Source organism: Crocodylus siamensis, chromosome 1 (genome assembly GCF_052110815.1).
Source record: "Crocodylus siamensis isolate JL-2025a chromosome 1, ASM5211081v1, whole genome shotgun sequence".
Taxonomy (NCBI): domain Eukaryota; kingdom Metazoa; phylum Chordata; order Crocodylia; family Crocodylidae; genus Crocodylus; species Crocodylus siamensis.
The window spans coordinates 142,012,140-142,034,570 of record NC_143395.1 but is presented as its reverse complement, the minus strand read 5'-3'; the positions used below and the strand labels follow the sequence as shown (position 1 = coordinate 142,034,570).

The 22,431-nt window shown below is 39.2% G+C and overlaps 1 protein-coding gene across 3 annotated transcripts in view; it reads left to right on the top strand.

The window, feature by feature from the left end:
* HEATR1 (HEAT repeat containing 1) overlaps window positions 1-21,635 on the top strand; it is a 51,661-nt gene extending 30,026 nt beyond the window's left edge. For all 3 annotated transcript variants that reach the window (XM_090044703.1, XM_090044695.1, XM_090044714.1), the window contains 20 exons: window positions 808-951; window positions 1,752-1,870; window positions 1,998-2,119; window positions 4,105-4,233; window positions 6,219-6,449; window positions 7,934-8,060; window positions 9,257-9,423; window positions 11,983-12,029; window positions 12,855-12,978; window positions 13,533-13,673; window positions 13,874-14,166; window positions 14,917-15,067; window positions 15,242-15,400; window positions 15,847-15,981; window positions 16,610-16,714; window positions 16,801-16,969; window positions 17,716-17,870; window positions 18,801-18,959; window positions 20,314-20,422; window positions 21,318-21,635. In XM_090044703.1, the coding sequence (XP_089900829.1) occupies window positions 808-951; window positions 1,752-1,870; window positions 1,998-2,119; window positions 4,105-4,233; window positions 6,219-6,449; window positions 7,934-8,060; window positions 9,257-9,423; window positions 11,983-12,029; window positions 12,855-12,978; window positions 13,533-13,673; window positions 13,874-14,166; window positions 14,917-15,067; window positions 15,242-15,400; window positions 15,847-15,981; window positions 16,610-16,714; window positions 16,801-16,969; window positions 17,716-17,870; window positions 18,801-18,959; window positions 20,314-20,422; window positions 21,318-21,406 (2,875 nt within the window). In that variant the 3' untranslated portion in view covers window positions 21,407-21,635. The remainder of the gene's footprint in view (window positions 1-807; window positions 952-1,751; window positions 1,871-1,997; window positions 2,120-4,104; window positions 4,234-6,218; window positions 6,450-7,933; window positions 8,061-9,256; window positions 9,424-11,982; window positions 12,030-12,854; window positions 12,979-13,532; window positions 13,674-13,873; window positions 14,167-14,916; window positions 15,068-15,241; window positions 15,401-15,846; window positions 15,982-16,609; window positions 16,715-16,800; window positions 16,970-17,715; window positions 17,871-18,800; window positions 18,960-20,313; window positions 20,423-21,317) is intronic.
* Window positions 21,636-22,431: the final 796 nt, after the last annotated feature.

Genomic DNA, 22,431 nt, shown 5'->3' with positions numbered 1-22,431 from the left:
TTAATTGGCAGAAAAGAAACCAATCCTTCATATGAGAATCTTGAATTCTTATGTTGAGCTTGATGCACACATCAAGCTACAATAATTTTTTGTGTGCATTTTAATTTTAAATGTTTGTGTAAAGAAAATGAATGGATTCCATTGTGTGCACGTAGCTAAGTTTTTAAGGTTAAAGCCTTACCCCTAATTGTCTGGGAAATATGCAAGAAGATACGGTGAAAGATAAAACCTTGCATCTCACTAATTTTCTAGTGGGTAAGATTTATTCATAAGTTCAGTAACTACAGTAGGGAAAGAAAATCTCTTCTTAGTTGATCATTCCTCCTGTTCCTCTTTCTCCTTTTCCAGTCACCTGGCTCATTAGATTATTTGTCAGAGACTGGCTTCTCCGTCCTTGGTTAGCTGTAAACTGGCAGTCAATCTTTGTGATGCAATCACTATCCAATGACAAACAGGTCAACATTCAGTCAACTGATTCAACTTAGATAGGGATGTCAGTCACTGGAACCTGTTGAAGAAAAATGGGGTTGTATTTAGGAATGTGCCCATTGCCTTTTTTTCTTATTTTTTTTTTAACTGGGTTTATTTTTTTGTTGCTATATGCACTCAGATTCTGTTTCTATTTGAAAGGTCACACATTTTTATCATCATCTCTACTTGGATCAATATCAAAGAGATGTTTGTGTGCTATGTGAAAACTTGGCAAACTGTACCATGTAATTTTTTTTATTGCATGCTGTGCTAAGTAGTGTTTTCATTTTACTTTCCATGAGTGTGTCCTTTTTCACTGCTTTTCCATTTTTCTAGAAAGCCTCAAGATGGAGAATCGGTTCAGGAAGCAAGGAGCATGAACTGGCAGAGGGTCACGCTCATTCTGGAACTACTACAGCACAAGAAGAAGCTCAAACATCCTCAGGCACTGGTCCCTACACTTTTTAACTTGCTAGCCAGGTAATGGTACCTTATTAAACATAAGTCCTTTTGCATTCTCTCCTTGGAAACAGAGTGTAAAATATTAATATGTGAGAGTGAAATCACATGCTTAGATTTTCTTCTGTGGACTAGCAATTTTATTTCTTATACCAAGGGTTCAGAGGGGCATAGCTTGTTTCCTAAAACCTCATTTCTACAATGGCAGTGCCAGCCTATGGTTGGGGTGATACTCCTGTGATGCATCAAATGAGGCTAGCAGGAGACGATTTCCAGAAAATGGTAGTATTGCCCTGTTTAGGGACAGCACAACAAGATTACCACTGCTTCCAGCCTGGCCCTATGTCCAAATGTTTTCTTTCAGTACTCTCCTAAAGACTTTATAGCCACATCTCTCTCAAACATTAAGTTGTCTTAAAAGTTACAATGTAAATTTGAAACCTTCAGATCTGCAGAGGGAAGTGGATATTTCAATAAAGTTTTTCTTTCACTGATGTTTTAGTATTCAAGTTGAATCCTCCTGGACAATGGTAATTATTTTTAATGGACCCATAATGAAAAATTACAAGCTGTCCATATTTTCAATTTTTTAGTTATTTAAAAGGAAAAAAAAAGACATGGAGATAAGGTAGGAAAGTTTGGGGGTTTTTTGTTGTCCATGGAGCCTGAAAAAGTAACCTTGCTTTTACAGCAGTCTCATACTTTACCAGTCTTCATGTTAAACTGTTTTCCCTTGGTCTGAATTTTAGTTCATTACTTACTTTTACATATTTTTCTGAATTTTGTTTCCACCCACCCCCAACTCACTCCTGAATCTGTAGATGTTTGGAGCCTTCGACATCAGAAGAAGAAAATCTGGAGTATACAAAGCAGCTAATCCTTAGCTGTTTGCTAAACATCTGTCAGAAACTATCCCCAGATGGCAGCAGGATCCAGTCGGGTAAAAATCACAGGATCTTGTTTTGGTTATGGAGACTTTCCTACCATTTGTCTTTGGGAGTTTAAAAGTTCCTTTTACCATTTAAAAAAATATAACGCAAAAAATGTATTATTTTTCCCTTTTGCAGATACTCTTGATAAAGAAAAATTCAATGTGGAGCTGATAGTTCAGTGCATCAGGGTATCGGAAATGCCTCAGACGCATCATCATGCACTGCTACTGCTTGGAGCTGTAGCTGGCATGTTTCCAGTAAGTAAGGCATAAGGGTTATTAGCAAACCTTCTCTTTCCTCTGCCTTTTAGAGAAGGGAAGAAAAGAAAAGCTTGATGATATAGAAGTCTACACTGCAGAAAACCTTTGTGAAAGTAACCAGGGGCTGCAAGTTAACGCTGCTTATTTTTTAGAGATTTCTTCTTCCTTTTTTTTTTTTATTTAAAAAGCAAAATGATACTTTGTTGTGAGACTTTAATCTCTAATTATTATGGGCTGTAATTTTACCTTTTTTCCAAGGAAAATGCCCATTTAGAATGGAAGATTTTTTCCAAAAACGGAGCGCTCTTCATCAAGGCATTGCTTCCTTTGGGTTAAGTGACTCAGTACGCTCCTGCCATATTCAGAGCCTTCATGCCTGCCTTTCTTCTTTTTCCCCTTTACACCCTGTAGCTGAGAGGAGCATGTAGGCTGCATTGACAGCAACTGATATTCTTTAAAGGTTTCTGTCTTGTGCAGCAGTGACTGCAACAATTTTCTTTTGTAATGTTTCAAGTCTTTGAAGCCAGTGTTCCCCTGTATAGGTTGAAATTTGTTTATGCCATTGCTGCTCAACTTTTTGGCGCTGCAGACCAACTGAATACCACTGGGTCGGGCCACATGTGTCTAGATCTGGTAGCACATCGGCATGGCCATGCGAGCCCAGATCCCACCATGACCTGGCCTGGCCCTCCACACTGCTACAATTTAGTGCACAAAGCTGTGTTATTCAGCCCAAAATTTGGCAGTGGAGCGACAACTAATACGGCCACCATTACCCCACTGCCAAATTTTCGGTCCTGTGTGGAGCCTTCTTGGATGGATGACATTGCTCTGTGGGCTGGATCTGACCTGCAGGCTAGGGCTTGAGCACTCCTGGCTTTTATAGAATGGTTTTAACATATGAATTTTTCTTAACGATTCTCTTCAGTTTATGTAAAAGTTGTTAAAGTGTTTCTGTATATAAAGGCATATTTTTGCTCTCTCCTGTTACTCAGTCTACAAATTTAAAGAACTTGCTTTCTTCCCAAACCAAAAATGAAGCTTATTGGACCGTTGTAGAATTAAGTCTTATTGTTAAGAATTAATTGTAGAATTAAGTCTCATATCACTGTCACATTGCTAAAGTTACCTCTGTTATATCACTGGCTTTACTACACCCCAGGTTCCATCCTTAAATACTGGGTCACCTTCTAGTTACCCTGTTTAAAATAGAGGAAGGTCTTGGCCTGGGTATTAACTGTCTTTCTAAACTAGAAATGCTCCTTCTATCTGTTAACTCTGAATGGGAAACCTCTTCATAGACTCTTGCAATGGGATCTTATAAAACTAATGACATATGGGCTTTAACAAGATGACTTTTTATTTTCAGATTTCCATTGGCTTTAAAGCTATCTTACTGTATAATGAAGTTAAACTAAGAAGTGTAGACATCTCAAATTAACTTTCTGTTTTTAAAGTAATATTATGGTTCTGTTCAGCCAGAAGAAATCAGAAAATGTATATTTAAGCAGATTATTAAAATTATATTTCTTGGTATCTTTTCTGGATTTTCAGGTATTCCAGTGGATAGTAAGTTGTCCACTTTGGTCAACTTTCAGTGGAAATTGGCTGCATTTGAAAATTTCCCCATAGATAATATTGTACATGACAGTATGATTATAGCTGTTTTCTCTCTTTAATCCTTAGACGTTTGTCTAGATTACAGAATATTACATGCTCTTTAGCACAGCCACATGGTAGTTTATAAGGACACAGCAAACTTGAAATCTAGTCAGTTAAAAAAAAAAAAAAGTAGTTACTAGACAATTCCTTTCTTTCCTTCCTTTTTCTCAGATATCTTAATATTAGGAAATGTGTTAAAAGTTTATCCAGATGTAAAAGGGTTCAAATGCCTTAAAGTTTTATGTTGCAAAAAACAAGAAAAATAATTACACAGATAGTAGTGACTAAAACTGAAATCTCTACTGTCTTTTGTTTTCCAGGATAAAGTTCTCCACAACATCATGCCCATTTTTACTTTCATGGGGGCAAATGTCATGCGTCTAGATGATACTTATAGTTTCCAAGTAATTAGTAAGACGGTGAAAATGGTTATTCCTGCTCTGATACAGGTAAGATTTTTTTTCATTCATTGCTAGATGGGATAAGGCTATGAACAGTGAAGTCAGGTATTTAAAAAAAAAAAACTACAGCTGAATTATAGTATCGATGGAGCATGGCTTTTTACTGGGTGTCAACAGACCAGACTAGCCTGGTCAACCAGTTGGAGTCCAGCAAAAAGTAAACTGAGAAAGCATGCTGTATAACTACAGGAGTCAGAAATGTTTTTTATCAAAGGTGAAATGGAGAAGATTCCTGCATACCTAGTCTGAAACATCTTTTGTTTTTTGTTTTGCAGTGACATACTTAAAAACTCCAGTAGAGATTAATTAAAACACCATATTTTTTCCTAAATAAGTTACTTACTTTTTTTAGTCCACAACCATCTTTATTGTAAATGTGAGCTGTAGTTGGAGAGGGTTATGCCTTCTTTGTGCACAGCAGTTCTTAAAGACATGGGATGTATATGTCTGGGGGGCAGGAAGGAGTTAGCTTTTTGCTGTAGAAGTCTCAGGAGCAAGATCTGATCTATCCTGTTCCTGCTGGATAGCTGAATCACATAAATAGTTTGAGCTTTTCAGCCACTATCTGAAGAAAGTGAGAATGTCAGATCTTTAACAAAGATTTCTTTTCTTCCATTTCACATTCACTCATGCTCTTTCTCTCTCTTTTCTTTCTCTTTCCTTAGCCATTTGAGTTAAATAAGCTTAAATCAAACCAAACAACCAACCCTCCGTCCTGTCCCCACCCCTCAATTTTTTTTTAAATAAGTTTGAATAAAAACATTTTCCATCAATTAGGGTCCGTTTGTGCATTGTTTCTAATCTAATAAATATTATTAATACTCTTTGCCGATTCTGTGAGAAAAATATGTAGTGCACAAGATTTTTTTTTCTTGTTTTCTAATGGCAAAACATGCAACTAGAAAAAATTCTTGTACATGTTGCAAGCTTCCTCCATGCTCAAACAAATTAAAGGAATACAAAGCCATTTTACCTTTTCTATTGTCTTTAAAGAAATCAAATTGTTCTCCAGAAAACTCTTAAAAGTAACTTGGAACTTACAGAATAGTGGATTTTTTACGTTACCAGAAAAAGTTTTTTTTATATGCAGATACGAATGTCTGTTTTACATGTAGACTGCTGTATGTTAGTGAGTGTAGCTATTTTGTAAAGCCTACCAAATTACGAGTGTGTTAAAGAAAGATTTGAAGGAAAATTGAAATGCATGCTGAAGGTAAGATTTTCATGCACTCAGCATTGGGTCACCCTTGAAAAAACTATTATTGACTTCAGGTAATGCCAGATGTTTTTGAAAATCCACCCAATTTTAATTGAAAAATATTCCATAAGATCCTCATGAAAATTCAGTGATTGAATACTGTTTTAAGTAACATTTTAAAAGCACAAAACTTCGTTGTTTTAAAAAAAAAAAAGGACTGTAGTTGCAGGATTAAAATCCTGGTTTCAAGCTGATCCAATTTTTGTCGTCTTCTAAAGGAGTGTGAAGAAGAGTAATGAGTGCTACTCTGAAATTTGTTCTGTTGCTCTGAATTTCCTTTGTCTTCATAGTTTCTAATCAGGTCCTTGGGTATTTTGTAATTATATTCTTGAAGGATTGTATTCTGCAAGGACCTACTACTGAGCAGTTTCTAATTCTGATTTGTTTCTTGAGATGGCTACTCACAATAATAAATACTATGCCTAGTATGTAAGGGCTTGTCTACGTTAAGAAAAATTGCACCAGTGTAAAATTTTGCACCAGTACTCTGTGCTGGTGGACTGCAGCTGCACTAGGGACTGAACAGTTAAACAGGTGGAGACTTCTTTAAGATAGAAAGGTGTTTGCCTCGAGACTGTAATGCTTGGTTGAAGTCTTGCTTTGATCTGTTTGGCTCACAAGAACAATTTCTGCTTCTGTAATCATTCTGTGTGCATGGAAGAAGTCTCTTGAGGTTAACATGTTCTAACATTTTAACATACTGCCTTGTTAATAGGCTGATGATGGTGGCTCTCCAGAGACCTCGAGGGGTGTGGAAGAAGTAGTAATTAAAGTAATACGTGTGTTTGTGGATGCCTTGCCTCATGTACCGGAACACAGACGCCTGCCCATCCTGGCACAGCTGGTTGATACGCTGGGAGGGGATCGATTCCTCTGGGTTCTTCTGGTGCTGCTGTTTGAACAGCATGTGACCAAATCAGTGACTGCAGCCAGCAGTGGAGAAAAGGTTAGAATGAGAAGGATGAACTCTTCTCTTGTAAATATATGTAGTAAGAATGATGCATAGATTCTGTTCATTTCATCTATTTTTCCCTTCAGAAACAATGGGATAAAGTCCCCATCTGCTGTACAAATATAACTAATGGTGAACAACAAGTTTTTGGTTAATCCTGTCCTGAAGACAGCCTTAATCAAAAAAAACAGTTTTAACATGGATATTTTCTTTCTTACCTGGCCATTCGGTATGAAATAAAGTATTTTTTCTTTCCTCTACGCCAGAATAAACCATAGTATAGCTTGGTTTGACCAGAGATGTGTACAGAGATGCTAGATTGTGTAGTGTAGGCCACTTTGTAATGTTTGTTGTTACATGTCCCTAGGAACGTCCTTTCATGTTCACTATCGTTGCCTAGGTGAATGCTGCCACAGCTAGATACAGCAAAAAGTACATAGCTTATACAAAAAATTAAAGGGAGACTTAGGATGGTTTCTAGTTCAAAATTCAGAGGTCCTGTTATTTTTAAAGGGGGCAATTAAAAACTTTACTGAAATTTACTTTTCACATTCCCCAACAAGCTTTTGAACCCAAACATAAAATTTATTCAGAAAGTAAAGCAGCTGTGTTTCATTGTGCAGGGTGGATGATGCAGATACAGAAAACTGAAAAACAGCACATATGGTGCCAAGTAACTTAGATATTCAAAATATTCCTTTTTAATGATCCCTATCCAGTTATTCTGCTGATAGGGCTTCTATAATATTTCCATAGTATTTTTGTTGTAATCTTTCATAACATGTTGGACAAAATTTAGCAAAAGCAGTGCATTCCTGCTGATTTAATTCTTTAATTAAATCAGAGGTCAATTGATGTTAGCTATGTAGAACCTGTTGAAAATTGGGAAAGGCTCTGTGCTTTCAATATCTTTTTTTGTTGCTGCTGTTATATTATTTTTGATCTCTTTGAGGGATTCAGTTTTATTACATCAATTTTGACTCTGAGAATCAGCAAAAAAGGGCTAGAATGTCTTTTCTTTTTAATCTATACCTAGAAAGACAATAGTTTTGTCTTGGGCATTATAAAAAGAAAACTTAACTTGATTAAAAGAATAAAAAGTGGATTTGATTTTTTTTTTTCCCTGACTAAAATAAATGTTTTATTTGGCCACAAAATAGCACAGGGGCTCTATATATTAGGTTTCACCATCAGTCACTGGTTCAGATCCAGCTAAGATGATACTGCCAAATGAGTTTGGTAAAGTTTTGCATGTGAAATAAGCTGGTTGTCTCAATCCATTTCCAGCAAGCACGTGTCTGCCAAAATGTTTTCTGCTGCTGTTCCCTTGGTAGAAGCCCTAGAAGTAACTAAGAATTCCCTAGTACTGAATATTCACATGCATTCAATAAGAAAAGTTTTTTGTTTGGTTACTAGCTCTTTAAACGTGTTTTTTGTTTTGGTTTTTTTTTGTGGTGGGGGTGTTAATTCCTAACTAGGATACTGTTCTGGAGACGGATGTTGAATTTTGGATTGCCATCTATTGCGAATTTAATGTACAGTGTCAGTTCAAGAGCTTGATGAAAATAATCCAGTATTTAACGAAACTCCCAGAGAATAAAGAAGGTAACCTTTAAACAAGTTTGCTCTGCAGAACCAACCAGTGCATGCAGGTCTTACTGTAACTTTTGTTGACTAAGTTTTTAGGGATGCAAAGTGACACTAATTACATTTCTCTAATAGCTGCAGTTAAGCAGTGCATACCTCTTTTTTTCAAAAGTTTAATTCCAGAATTATTTGGGGCCAAACAGTACTTTTTATTTGTGGGTTGAAGTAAGATTCTCAGAAGAAATTAATTACTGTAAAAAGGGGTCACTGATAAGAATTTCAATCTATGCACTATAAACTGTAATTTAATGTGGATTTGCTTTGTCGGTCTGCTCTTCAAAGTAAATCAGGTTACATGGTTAATTTTAATGTACCTAGGGTTCTTTTGTTTTGTTTTTAAATGCAGGTTTGTGAGGGAGCAGCCCTTGTGAAAAGCATGTACTGATGATATTGCTTTTTAATCCATTATTTTAAAGGTTTTTAAGGGTTTTTATGTATTGTTAATGTTTATATAGGTTTTTCAGCAAAGGGGCAACATCTTGATATAGGTGTGGAGCTTGGGAGCTAACAGTCTTTTCCAGTCCATCATTTTTGGGGCAGAAGGCCAAGTAGCTTTTGCATTTGGCAAAAGGAGGAGGTCAAATTCAAAATGCAAAAAGAATTGAACACAATCTCAACTTTTTTCCCCAAGCAATTGGAAATGAAAATGGCCACATATTACAGCAATGCTTGCTTTTTCACTTGGAGACAATTCTGTTGTTGTGCCAAATCAGTGGCACTGGCAGAAAGCCTGCTGAAGTTCAGGATGATAGTACCTCTCCTTTTTGCTTTTACCTCTTGTCATGCCTGTAGTATAGTACTGTTGAGATAATGAAAAACAGTATGGGAGAGGGAGCCAAGAACTTCACACAGCATTTTCTAGGAGGGTCTATTGAAAAATGTAAAAAGCAGCAAACTGTCTAGGCTCTGCTGCTTCTGTTCTTGCACAATCACTGCTCTTGTTGAAGACTATGTAAATTGTGCCACTGAGGTCTGTAAGACTGGGACCAGAAGTTTCAATTAATCATGTTTCACCATAAATTGCTGAACAGCTCAGGGCACGTTTGGCCTTCAGTGCTAAACACAGTTGATTCCAGTTTGCTATAATTGTCGACCAAAAGCTTTTCTCTTGGCCATCACTGAGGAAACAGATTTATTTGGGGATGTTTTAACAGATGATCCTGGACCAAAAAAGCCAAGAACACGCAAGACAAAAGTGCAGGATCAAGAAGGGCAACTTTTCAATGTGGAGTTCCACTCAGACAAGCAACTGCGACATTTTAAATTTCTGTCCGTCTCCTTCATGGCACAGCTGTTGGCTTCTGAGAGGTTTGTGAAAAAGGTAATCATGTTCCCAGCTCCGTGTTTAATAGCTTCAAGGCTGATTTTGTTTTGATGTTTACTTTTCTTTCTAATGACGTGAAAGAGAAGCATAAAATGACACAAGTTCTCCAATATATTTGGCTGACATTCCTGTTTGGACAGTTCTGTAGCCTTTCTTAGTAGTTTCTTAATAAATTGATTTCCTCTGCAGCTCTTTCTGATTGAGTGTACATGACTGATCAGCAAAGACAGTTGGATCCTGGCCCCAGCGAAGTCAATGGCAAAATTGACAGTGACTTATTAGTGCTAGGATTTCACTCACAAACTACATTAGCGTTATCATTATCATGCACATGTACGTACAAAAACAAAGTTCCCTTGACTTATAGATGCTCAAGCCAGTGTTTAAATTGGTAAAACTCAGAATGAAAAAAATATACCATAGTTTCATAGTTAGTAGGGTCAGGAGGGACCTGAGCAGATCATTAAGTCCAACTCCCTGCCATGGCAGGAAAGAGTACTGGGGTCAAATGACCCCAGCAAGGTAATTGTCTAGCTTTGATCCCCAGGGTAGCAGCCAGCACCACTTCGCTTGGAAGTTGGTTCCAGATCCTAGCCGCCCTGACAGTGAAGTAGCGCCTCCTGATGTCTAATCTGAATTTACCCTCTGCCAGCTTGTGACTGTTATTTCTAGTCACTCCTGGCGGTGCTCAGGGGAACAGGGACTCCCCCAATGCCTGCTGGTCCCCCCTGACTAGTTTGTAAATGGCCACTAGATCCCCCCTCAGCCTTCTCTTTTGGAGGCTGAACAGGTTCAGGTCCTGTAGCCTCACCTCGTAGGGCCTGCCCTGCTGCCCCCTGATCATACGAGTGGCCCTCCTCTGGACCCTCTCCATGTTGTCCACATCCCTCCTGCTGAAGTGCAGCGCCCAGAACTGGATGGTGAGTTCCAGCAGGCGATGATCGCTGTCGCCCAGGTGGTCGAGCATCCGCAGCCCCCTCACCAGGTCATCGCCAGTGGCCAGCACCAGGTCCAGCACGGCGTCTGCCCTGGTGGGGCTGTGCACCTCCTGGGTTAGATGGAGGTTAGATGGAGGTCCTGCATTCTTGCTAGGAACCTACATGAGCGGTCAGACCATCCAGCAGATGTCTGGAAAGTTCAGGTCACCCATGATGACCACGTTCTTTGACCTGACTACCTCCGTGAGCTGACTTAAGAATTCCTGGTCTAGCTCTTCCCCTTGGTTGGGTGGTCTGTAGTAGACCCCCACCATTAAATCTCTTTCCCCTTGACTGCCTTGTATTCTAACCCAGAGCACTTCAGAGTGCCCCTCCTCTGACTCTTTGCTAATTGATGAGGATGTGTATTCCTCCTTAATGTAGAGTGCCACGCCCCCACCTTTCCTCCCTGTCCTATCCCTCCTGTACAGCCTATGGGCCTTGATGTTCACCGCCCAGTCATGCGTTTGGTCCCACCATGTTTCAGTGAGCCCCATTATGTCTGGGTTGGTGTCAGCTAGGAGGAGGGTAAGTTCCTCCTGCTTGTTTCCCATACTATGAGCATTTGTGTAGAGGCATTTGAGGCCTCCTGTGGATGTGTGCCCTGGCCCCTGTTGCTCACCTGTGTATATGTAAACCTTATATGTAAACATTAAACATTTAAAATACAAAACAAGCTAAAAAAAATGGTTGAAGGACACTAGATGCGGTTACTTATCTATGGTGTCATTAGTTCACAAACACTAAATGTACTATAAAAAATATTAAAATAGTATCTGGCTGAATCTCTCAGGTTTCCTCCTAGAATTCATTTTACATTTAATTAATTCTACATTCAAATGTTTATGCACTACTCATTAAAATACACCTAACATGTGACTGTGATAGTATCCTAACAACTAGGGGTGGGCGAAGTGGGCTGTATTCAATTTGGATTTGGATTTGGCTCAATTCGGGGGACAGTGATTCAATTTGCTGATTGGATCACTGTGCCAATTTGATTCAGCCAAATCTGAAGATTCAACTCTGATTTGGAGAATCAGTGACTGAGCCATAGATACAGCTTTATATGTTTTTTCTACATACCTTGAGGTACAAGGTGCGGCTCATGAACACGGAGATGGTGGGGCAGACTGAGTGTCCCACAGGAGCATGGCTTGGCAGTTGGCCACTGGGCAACCCTGGATACCCCCCAAACCTAGGAGGCACCAGTTGGAGGGGTCCCCCGCATGCTCTGTGGTGGACCCAGAAGCGGACCAGAAGTAGTTCTGGTCCATTTCTGGGTTCACTGCCGAGTGCACGGGGGACACCCCTGTGCTCCCGTAGGATGTTCCATCCACCCCACCATCTCAGCATTCATGAGCCGCCTGGTACTTCAAGGTACGTAGAAAAAACATACAAAACTGTCTCTACAGTCAAATCTCTCCGAATCCGGTCAGAGAGATTCAAGGGTCTCCTGATTTGATTCAGATTCGGAGATTTGGCCGCCGAATTGAACTGAATCTCCTCCAAATCAGCAACCAAAGCTTCACACAACCCTACTAACAACCATACTTTTTCTCCTTTATTTTTAAATCAGATAGTTGAATGCAGTGAAGCTGAAGAACTCCAGGAGTTAGAGCAGAGGTAATATTTCAGACCCTTGCCTCACCCCACTACCCCAATTTCTAGCCTTTACAAGCTAGGAATAGGAATAGATAAGATTCCTTAATGTTTGTCAGAATATTTTTAATAAATCATTTAAAAACAATAATAAATACATATTTAATAAGTCTTTCCTGAAGCACCAGTGCAGTGATTTTTTTTAAAGCAAAGACTGGTTTTCATTCGGTTGAACTTGTTTAAATTTTTGTTTGTTTTGTTTACTCCTGTCAAGTGATGGTTTAAAAAAAAATAGTTCTTCCCATGTTAGGTGACCTTACTATTTATTGTAATTTTTTTACTTATGTACATACTTCCCATGATGATCATGATGGGATCTCTTTATTTATTTATTTTTTTAGCCAGAGTATCTTACGCTTTTTCATTCTTAGGAAAATACCTTGTCTCTTGTTGGAAGAAGAAAACTACAGTAACTGCAGATGTGGTTTAAAAAGTACTCTATGGTTAATTTTCAACGTGTAGGCGTTTGGGAAGTATGACTTGAATGGAGTGATAATCAAGTGAAGGAAAAATGATGCAAATAAAATGGTGTGAGCCTTCATTTCAGATTTTCATATGTCTCCATGGTCTTAAAAAAATCATTCTAACTGCTTGCTGTTATGAAAATACATATGTTATGGGTGCTAGATAGATTCCTTTTAATCTACATTTTCATCTTTACCTATTATTGGATAAGTCTTTTATATCTAATTCTAATGTAGTTAGAGCTACCCAAAGTGAGTATTGTTTCTGAAACTTTCCATCTCAGGATAATATAGTTTGGTTAAGATTCTATGTTTTTCTGTCTAGCTTATTAGAAGAAGTTCTTCGCTACATAAATTTTGTGGCACGTTCAGTGGAAGAAAATGCAGACAAACCAACAGCAAAGTTTTGGCGAGTTCTGCTCAGTAAATCCTATGATGTGCTGGATAAAGTAAGTTTTCATTAGCCCATTTGTTGATGTTGTTTTCCCTTCTGTAATTAACATGATGGCTATCTTTTATTTTCCTAGTGATGGTTTAGTATTATATAATTAATTAGTAAGTTTTACCAAACAAAGTGGGACCTAATCATACTCTTACTTTAATTTGCCAATGCCAGTAATAAAGCAATAAAATTAAGTAAATTGTCGCATTCATTTTTCTCTTTTGCACCCTTATGGCAAAAATCAGCCATGGAGATGGTCTCAGAAAACTCTTAATTTTTCCAGTTCCTAATTTTAACTGGATTTGCTCTTTCTTTGAAAGAATCTAAATGGAGCAAAAAGCCTTTTTGTGGTTTTGACAGTACAGGTGCTAAGCTGGCTTACTGGTCTTGTAGGGAGTTAGAGTTAAAATATGGCGCTATCAACACATTTTGGTTTTCTTCTGAATCCCTTTTTCATTTCATGATTTCATATAGTAGTTTAGCCTCTGTTATTGGAGGGTGAGGATATTACAAAAAAGGGAAGGCATGTTTATGTTGCAGTTGTTTTTTTGTTTTTTACAGGTCAATGCCTTAATGCCAACAGAGACCTTTATTCCTGTGATTAGAGGACTGATGACCAACCAGCTGCCTTCTGTGAGACGTAAAGCAATGGATCTCTTGAACAATAAGTTGCAGCAGCGCACACGTTGGCAGAAGAGCCAAGTAAGGCAGAGGGTTAAATCCTAACTTTTTGTTTAGTAGCATTGCATAGATTAGTATAGAAAACAGTGTTGTGTGTAATGCTGGCAGAAAAATGATTCTCGTTTAGACTTATTAGTTGTGTGCTAGCTTATCACAATGTAACCTTCAAGAGCTGGGTTTCTGTCTACATACCTAATGTGTGTGCTTCCTTCTTTTCTCAGATTAAGCAGCTCTTAGAACTAGTTCCAGAGCTCATGGCTATCGTACAGCATAAAATAACTGAAGAGGAGGAAGAGCAAGCCATCAACAGGCAGACTGCTTTGTTCAGCATCAAACTGCTGTGCAAATGTTTTGGTACAAAGAATCCAGAGCCATTTGTGCCTGTGCTGAAAGCTACAATTGATCTGATTTCTTTAGAAAAGAAGGAAGAAAGAAATGTGACAGGAAGTGCTTTGCTCTGCATAGCTGAGGTCACCTGTACATTGAAAGCCCTTACAATACCTCAGCTTCCAAGGTATCAGCATTTTTTAACAGGATTTGGTGCAGTAGAAACCACATACAATGAAATGCATTATGAAAAAAGACTGATGTCTTACAGTCCACTACAGTTGAACTAAATGACAGTCTGTATGTGGGGGGCAGTGTCCTTTGTAGGTATAGATAAAAGTATTTCAGTGTCTGGGCATGCTTCATGTGTGCTTAAGGCAAGAAAGCTATGAAACAAATTGAGTATAACAGACCATTTTTGTAATCACTGAAGTTCCTTACAGAATCATTTCTGTGGGACTATAGACAGGAGCCTGTGTAATGTTTTAAAAAATCCGATAGCATTCTAAGTGTCCCTGTCTTCAGTGAAAGATTGATTTTATTTAAACCACAAGTAACTTGTTCAGTTTGTTTGAAGACCCTCCACATGACGACAGTTGGTCCTGTTCTGGTAGACCTTGGTCTTTTAACTAACAGCTTTTTCAAAAGATTTCCATGAATTTGGTTAAAAATCTATTGATTTTTTTTTCATAGTGTGGTGGAGTCTTTCAATCAAAAATTAATGTTTTCTTGAAAAACCGAGAAACAGAATAGAACAGAAAATCCCAAGGAGCCAAAAGTAGAGTCCCTAGAATTGGACATGCAGGACATTTTAGAGGTGAAAATAGTACTTGGAGCCTTAGCGGCTGGAATGTAGTCTATTTGGAATTTTGTCTTTAAATTTGTCACTGACAAAATGGGATTCATCGTCCTCCATGTTTTACTTGGTTATTCGCAGGCTGATGCCAGCATTGTTGAAGACACTAAAACACAAAAAGGAGCTGGTCTCCAATGAGATTTACTTGCTTAGTGCAGTGACTGCCTTGCTGAAGGTTGTGGAAACATTACCACACTTCCTTAGCCCATACCTTTTGGATTCCTTGCTACAGGTGAGTTGTCTCAGTCTTAATATGGGTGATGGAGTAAGAATCAACTAAGCTATAGAAAAGTAGTGATTGGTTGGTTCCTAGAATACAAAGGTCTGCTGAAGGAAATAACTGTAAAATGAACATCTCAAAAGTGTTTTTTCTAGTAACTGTTTTTGCTTTTGTGTTCCTTGTTAGATTATTCGCTTGGAAAGGATTGCAGTAGACATGGGTCCTTCATCCCAGATTTATCTTCGTGTTATGTCACTGAAAACCATGGTTGCCACACAGCTTGCTCCCCGAGTTCTCTTGCCAGCAATAACCAAGAGCTATAGTGAACTTGCAAATTCCTGGAAGGTTAGGAATGTTCTTACTCATTCTATAATGTGACTGACCTACAATTACACTGTTAAATGTATAGTGAATCAGAAGAATTAAAACAAGGAAGAATTTGCCGTAGTCACATGCTGAATAGCAAGGATGGGTGACAGTTCCGTTTCCAGAGACCTAGCTTTATCTGCCTGGTGCCCTAGTTAGGAATTATTTTAATCGAGCTCTCATTACTGTTTTATGGCTGGAGAATGGCTTTTGAGACTTGCCATTGTCTTAAAAAATGAATTGGGGGGGGGCGGTACCAAACTCGTTAAAAGAATTGTAAAAAACCCTCATTTTTCTTTGCCACTGTTACTGCAGTTTTGATTAGTAGAAGTGTCAGGACTTCAAAAATTCAGTTATGCCATTTACTTTATACTTCTCTCTGCTCTTGTCTGGTATCACACGTCTTTATTGTTGATCTTTAATAGAAGTGTCTGGGTCCCCTTATGGACATTCTGAAGGAACATATTGTAGTTATGGAAAAAGACCAACTTACCTCCCATCAATCTGAGCTGACAACATTTTTCATTAAAGCTTTGGATTTCAGAACAGAACACTCGCAGGTAAAATTGGCAGAACTGCTAGACCTGCCAACATGCTAGCGGAAGTAGAAAAAATATGCATTTTTGTAGACAGAACTCTGGGGGGGGTGGAAAAATGGTCTCCTTTTCTCCCCAAGTAGCCTTGAATTTGAACTTCAAATTCACTGTACCCCACAAACATATGTGTTCATATTTTCTTAATAAATCTTTTGAATTTGTGCCAGTGAAAATTTGCAGGTGGGGCAGAATAAAATCCGTGAAAAAATGCACAAGCAGAAAAGGTTTCTGTTGAAAAGGAGTGGAATTAAATGAATAGTCCTACACAGACCTGCTTGTAGATGGGCACAGTTAATTACATAAGGAGCAAGAATGGGCATAGCTTTCTAGTTGATGTTAATTTTACAAGTTTTTCATAAGAATATGTTGGTGGGTTCTTGCTAAATGTATTTACTATGCATCTGAGAGTGCTATATATTGCTCCTCATAAAATTTGCTCCTGTATATTGCTCCTCAAAATAGCTCCTCATAAAATTTGAACTGTGGTCATGTCTTACCTTAATACAATAGAATACAATGAAATATAGTGTTAAAGGATGTTTATAAAGCTGAGTCTTTACAGCTCTTGAATTGTACCTTCTAATTTTTGTAGGACAATCTGGAAGATGTTGGTAGAACAGAGACTCATATTATAAACTGTCTGATTAGCATGGTTATGAAACTTTCTGAGATCTCTTTCAGACCCCTCTTCTTCAAGGTAAGAATTCAAGTTTACTGTTGATACATTTTCAGTTGCCAGTATGCAGACCTGTAGCAGAAAGCTAATCTGTCTCTCACTTTTAGCTGTTTGATTGGTCCAAGACAGAGGGCGCCTCAAAGGACAGACTGTTGACATTCTTTCGGTTAGCAGACAGCATCGCAGACAAACTCAAGGGGCTTTTTAGCCTGTTTGCAGGTCATTTGGTGAAGCCTTTTGCTGACACGCTGAACCAAGTCAATGCGTCTAAAACTGGTAAGTCTTCAGTTCCTATAGATGCTTTTCCTCCCACACGGTCCATAGGACTTGGTTTCCTGTTTCCCTCGCAGTGAAGTGTTTTATAAATTCTAGGGGAACCATGAAGATCCTTACCGTGCCCCCACAGGAGGCAATTAAAAAAAAAAAAAAAAAAAAAAGGAATATTCTTCAAGCAGGGCACTCATGAAATTGCTGTTGGAAGTAGCAAGAATTGTTTTAAGTGCAAGTGCTCTCCCTTAATTCCTCTGACTGTCTATACACAATGCACACCAAATAGGCTTCCTTCATAAAAAGAGTATTAGCTGTTTTTATTTTGGATTCTATATCCAGCAGCCTGTAAATTGGCAGTATTAATTGTCAGGTTGGAAAGGTGCTACAGGTTTGCCTGAAGAACAAGTTGCGCATTACCCTTCAATCCCAGCCATAGGCCACCTACAACCGTATTTGTGTAAGCAACAAGAGTCAGTACAGCAAGCATCAGCTACAGGCCAGATTACACGTTGCAATTCATAGGGATATACGGACTAGATTTGTCCACAAATCTTTGCATCCAGTCCAAAGGTTGTATATTTGGCACTTGTGAGTTAGATTGATGCTTTCGTTGGCTAACAAAATAACATCTCTCTTTATGTGGGGTAGTGGAAACTGTATAAACATCTAATCGTGTTTCTGCCAGTCCAATTGCTGTTGTTACCAGAGAAAGTGATGTTGATTTCAAGCCTGTCTTTTTTTCCCATATGCAGATGAAGCTTTCTTTGATGCAGAGAACAGCACTGAGAAGAGCTGCTTACTTCTGCAGTTCATCTTGGACTGTTTGCACAAAATCTTCCTCTTTGACACCCAGCATTTTGTGAGCAAGGAGAGAGCAGAAACCTTGATGATGCCACTAGTTGATCAGGTATTGACAAACACCTTGAGGGGAGATTTTTGCTGTATTAACCCCAAGTTATTTTCCTTTCATTTTATAAAGTTTTTGCTGAATGTTAAGATGTAGTTTATATTCCTTATGGCTGGGCATTGCCTCACTCTTCAAGTTAATCCTCTGTTTTTCCATGTTATTTTTGGTTATCATTATGCCTAGGATGATCATATGGGACCATGGGAAATCTGCAATGCTGGTCCCTCCCCCCTACCAAGTAGGCAGATGTATGTTCACCTTAGTTAACATAAGGTGTTCACAGCATGTTACTATCAATAGTGCTTCAGTTTTTCCCCAATCTACAAACTGGAGAAACATATGCCCATCTGCCTCATTGGGATTTTGGCACTGTAAAATGATTTGCCCAAGTCTCAGGAATTCCCGGCTCCTTTTTTTTTGCTCTCGTCTTTCATCCCCTGCTTTTTTCATATAATAAGCAATTCTGTAGTGCCAGTTAAGTCATCTCTGCTCCTAAGCTGTTTGAGCCTGCATAATGATACATTTCCTGTTTGTCTCTCCCAACTGCTGCAAACAATATTTATTCCTTCTCCAAAACATAAAATCTCCAGCAATCAAAGTGGAGGTTTTTACTGGCTAACGATTAATGCCGCCACTAAATTCTAATCCAGAAAAGGGAGTTTGTAGCTGAAAGATCTAAGGGAAATCAACATTGTAAAACATAATGTTGGGATTTTATTATAGCAGAAGTTTGTGAGTCCTTCCTCACTGCTATGGCCTTTGGAAATCTCATTCTGGGCTTCAGTTTCCTGTGTTAAGAGAATTGAACCAAGCATTGAGCAGTGTTTTAAAGAGCTTCTTACATCAAAGGGAACAGGATCTTTTTTAAAACCAGTGTTCAAAAATTTGTCCCTGTTAACTTTTCTTTATGTGGTCATTTTATTCCTGCAGCTAGAAAACATGCTTGGAGGAGAAGAGAAGTTCCAGGAAAGAGTGACAGCCCACCTGATACCTTGTATAGCTCAGTTTTCAGTTGCAATGGCAGATGATTCTCTCTGGAAACCATTGAACTACCAGATTCTGTTGAAGATGAGACACACATCACCTAAGGTATGAAGCTGAATTATTTTTTGTATTGCATGAGAATACTTGAGATACAAAACAGATATGGGTTGACTGGATCACTTCAGGGTGAGATTTACTATGCTCACTAGAAAGAAACTTAATACTGAATTCTGCTACAAATATGAGTGAGTTAGATGCATAAAAGATTGTCTTTTGTTTATGCAAACAAGGAAATACTTTTGTCAATGGATAATTTCCAGGCTGAATCTCCTTAGATCTGACAGCTGCCTGCAATAGAGGTGGCTACACAGTAATGTTCACTTATGGTGTGTATTGCTGGGGAAGTGGAATAGCTTTAGACTAAACAGCAGGGGATAAATATGGGCAGCTATTTCATTAGCCTCCAGCACATTCTCATGAAAGCTTTCACTGTGCTTCTCTTTCCTGCTGCTGTTTACAGTTTGTCAGAAGCTGGTTTTAATGTCTTCATAAAAAGGACTGGCAGGTTTATTTCTTGTGTTAGCCTTGCTGATGCAGCTGAACAGAATGATTCAGGGTTGCATTGCTATTGGGACTGAGGAGGAGAGGCTTGCAAAGAATTTGAGGGCAAGTAGAGGGATTAGTAAACATTAGAGAGTACAGCAGCTCGTGAAACCAAGATTACTGTTAAATGCCCAAATAGCAGCTGTGGTTTGAGTGTGGCTTCTTCGTTTTGCACTTGATACCAGGAGAGGACCACATACGTCAGCTATTGACAGTGTTGTCGTTACTTATCTTTTTGATTTGTAGAGACTAGACTACAGAAATGCACTCTTTTGAGGGCTAATATCTTGAGACCAAGACTGCAGCATGCAGCAACCATTTTTGGTGGGGTCTCGCATCAGTAGCACAAAGACCAATGTTCCCTAAGCTTTGCCAACTGGTTGGCTGCTCCTCTGGTGTCACTTAGCCAGGTGATTTTGATAGTTGAAGTTATAAGGAACAAAGTCCCAAGCCACTTGCAAGTACTGTGACACCTGGCACTGGCACTCTGGACATGCTGCCTGGCACATGGCGGGTAGAGATCTGCTGTAGACTCCAGAAAGCAATCCTCTGGATCAGCCACTTGTGAGAAGGTGGTCTCCTCTTCCTAGCAAGCGCGTAGATTTTTACAAGCTACCACAATCTCTAGGCAGGAGTTAAGCCTATTACATGACTGATAAAGAAGGGAAACTGAACTACCTTAACCTCCGCTCCATCAGCTGAGAGCAGTTTAGCAAATACACTTCTCAGAATTCCCTTTAATGGAGGGGATACGGGGTGAGCTGGCATGGAAGAAAGAACCAGATGGGTCCTTGCTCAAAGAAGGGTGAAAGATGTTTCTGAAAATTATGCTGCAATGTAATGTTTCTCGTTTTAGGTTCGCTTTGCTGCTCTACTTGCTTTGTTAGAACTTGCAGGAAAACTGAAGGAGAACTTCATGGTGCTGTTACCTGAATCCATTCCATTCTTGGCTGAGCTAATGGAAGGTAAAATACTTCTGTTAAGTAATCTAGTGTAAAGGTGGGGTAGATCTTCAACAGAAAGTGAAAGTGAATGCATAAGTGAAGATTCAGTCAGAAGTATGTTAGGAGTAATCAGTAACTCAGTACGTAAATCAATACAGAGACTTGAGCGGTTTGAACTTTAACCTAGCACACCATGGACTGTCATAACTTTGAACCTCATCAGCTGATCCAGGCTCCCAGCTGCAAGGGTGCCTCATGTTGGTATCAGATCAGCTGGGGGTTCCCAGCCATGGGAGTATGTGGTGCACCCCTGATGGAGCTCCCAGTTACAGGGGGCTCCCGTGGTTGGGAGCAGTAGGAGTGCCTGGTACACGTCCCATCTGTGGGTGCTTGCTCCTTGCCCACACATGGGAGAACATGAAATCATGATTGTGGGCTCCTCCTGCACTGGCAATAAGGCATAATGGGATCTGATGCTAGATCCTACAATCATGCCTTCTGCCATGCATGTGGCATGGTAGGAAGCATGATTGTGAGGATCCAGCATCAGATCCCATTGTACCTTCACTTGCGCGTCTGCCAGGGGCATAAGCTAGTTGAGTGGAATTCACCTCAATGTAGATGCACACATTATAGGAGGTCCACGCATCAGTGTTGTAAGCATTCCTGTTGTAGTCCTTATACAACAGGTCCTTGAAGTGTGCTTACATTTACTTCAACACTATTAATGCTCCAGTATTCAGAAGATATTTGGCCCTGTAATTTCAAAATATGCTGTAGTTTTAGGAGAAGCACCTACTTCTCCTGTCCTGAAGACCATACAGTCTGAAAAGGGACTTAATCTTCCTTGCCATTTCAAAACAGATGTGTGAACTGACAGGTCTGTTTTCATTGTATCCCATTAAACTTTTTTCAGATGAATGTGAAGAAGTAGAACACCAGTGCCAGAAGACAGTTCACCAACTAGAAGTCATTTTGGGAGAACCACTCCAGAGCTACTTCTAAGAAACAGCTGTCTTTGTTTTGTAGTTACATAATCTAATCTAAAGAGTGACAGTCATAACTGACTTGTTCATCTATACAAGTATACTACCAGAGTAACTTCCTAATAATGCCTTGCATTGGAAAATGTATTACAGCTAAGATTCTGTACATTGTTCAGGGTTATAACATTTCCACAGCTATTAAAAGAATGCTGTCATATTAAAAACTTGTCATTTTTGAATACTTCTCAGATTGTTTGAATTGTAGTGTATTATATAGATCCTGAAGACTTAGTGGATGGATTTTCCTCAATTATTAGGAGAAAAACAAACAAACAAAAAAGCTTAAATTTGGTTTCTTTTGAGTTGGCTGCTGTTTTCTTACTAGCCATGGGAGCAGTAAACAAGCTCCTGTCTGGCTAAGTTGTGAATTGTTTTGTTCCCAGTGACAACTCAGTTTCTAAATTGCTAATCTGATTCTCTATGAGATTTGGGTTTTATGGCCAAAGCTTAAGCTAAAGGAAAACAAAAGAACGTTTAATTTAGCTTTACTTACTATGATATAAGCTTGCTCCTCAGTGGGTGTGTCTACACAAAACACTTGGCTGTGCAGTAGGTAAGTCTACTGTACAGTAAAGCATCACCATCTACATGTGCTCACGTTTACTGTGCAGTAAATTAGTCTACTGTGCAGTTAGCTACTACCTATAAATATAGTAAACTATCTATGCAGTAGATACTGTGCTGTAAAATGCATATAGACACTAGCTGGGAGCAAATTTGTTCCCAGTCAGCCTAGCCAGCAGGGGGCCATAGGGAACAGGAAGCTGTCTGTCCCTGGTCCTGGCACTGCTCAGAACCCCCTAGGACCTGATTTAGGGCTATGATTTGAGAGCTCTCTGCCCCATGTCTGTGCTCCATGCTGCATGGAGCTGGCTTCTCTGGCAGACAGGCAAGGGCTGGATTCCCAGACCCTGCGCAGCACAGAGCTGGCTGCTCCAAGGCACAGGGAGGGCTGGATTCTCAGCCCCTACCTCCTCTCCAGAG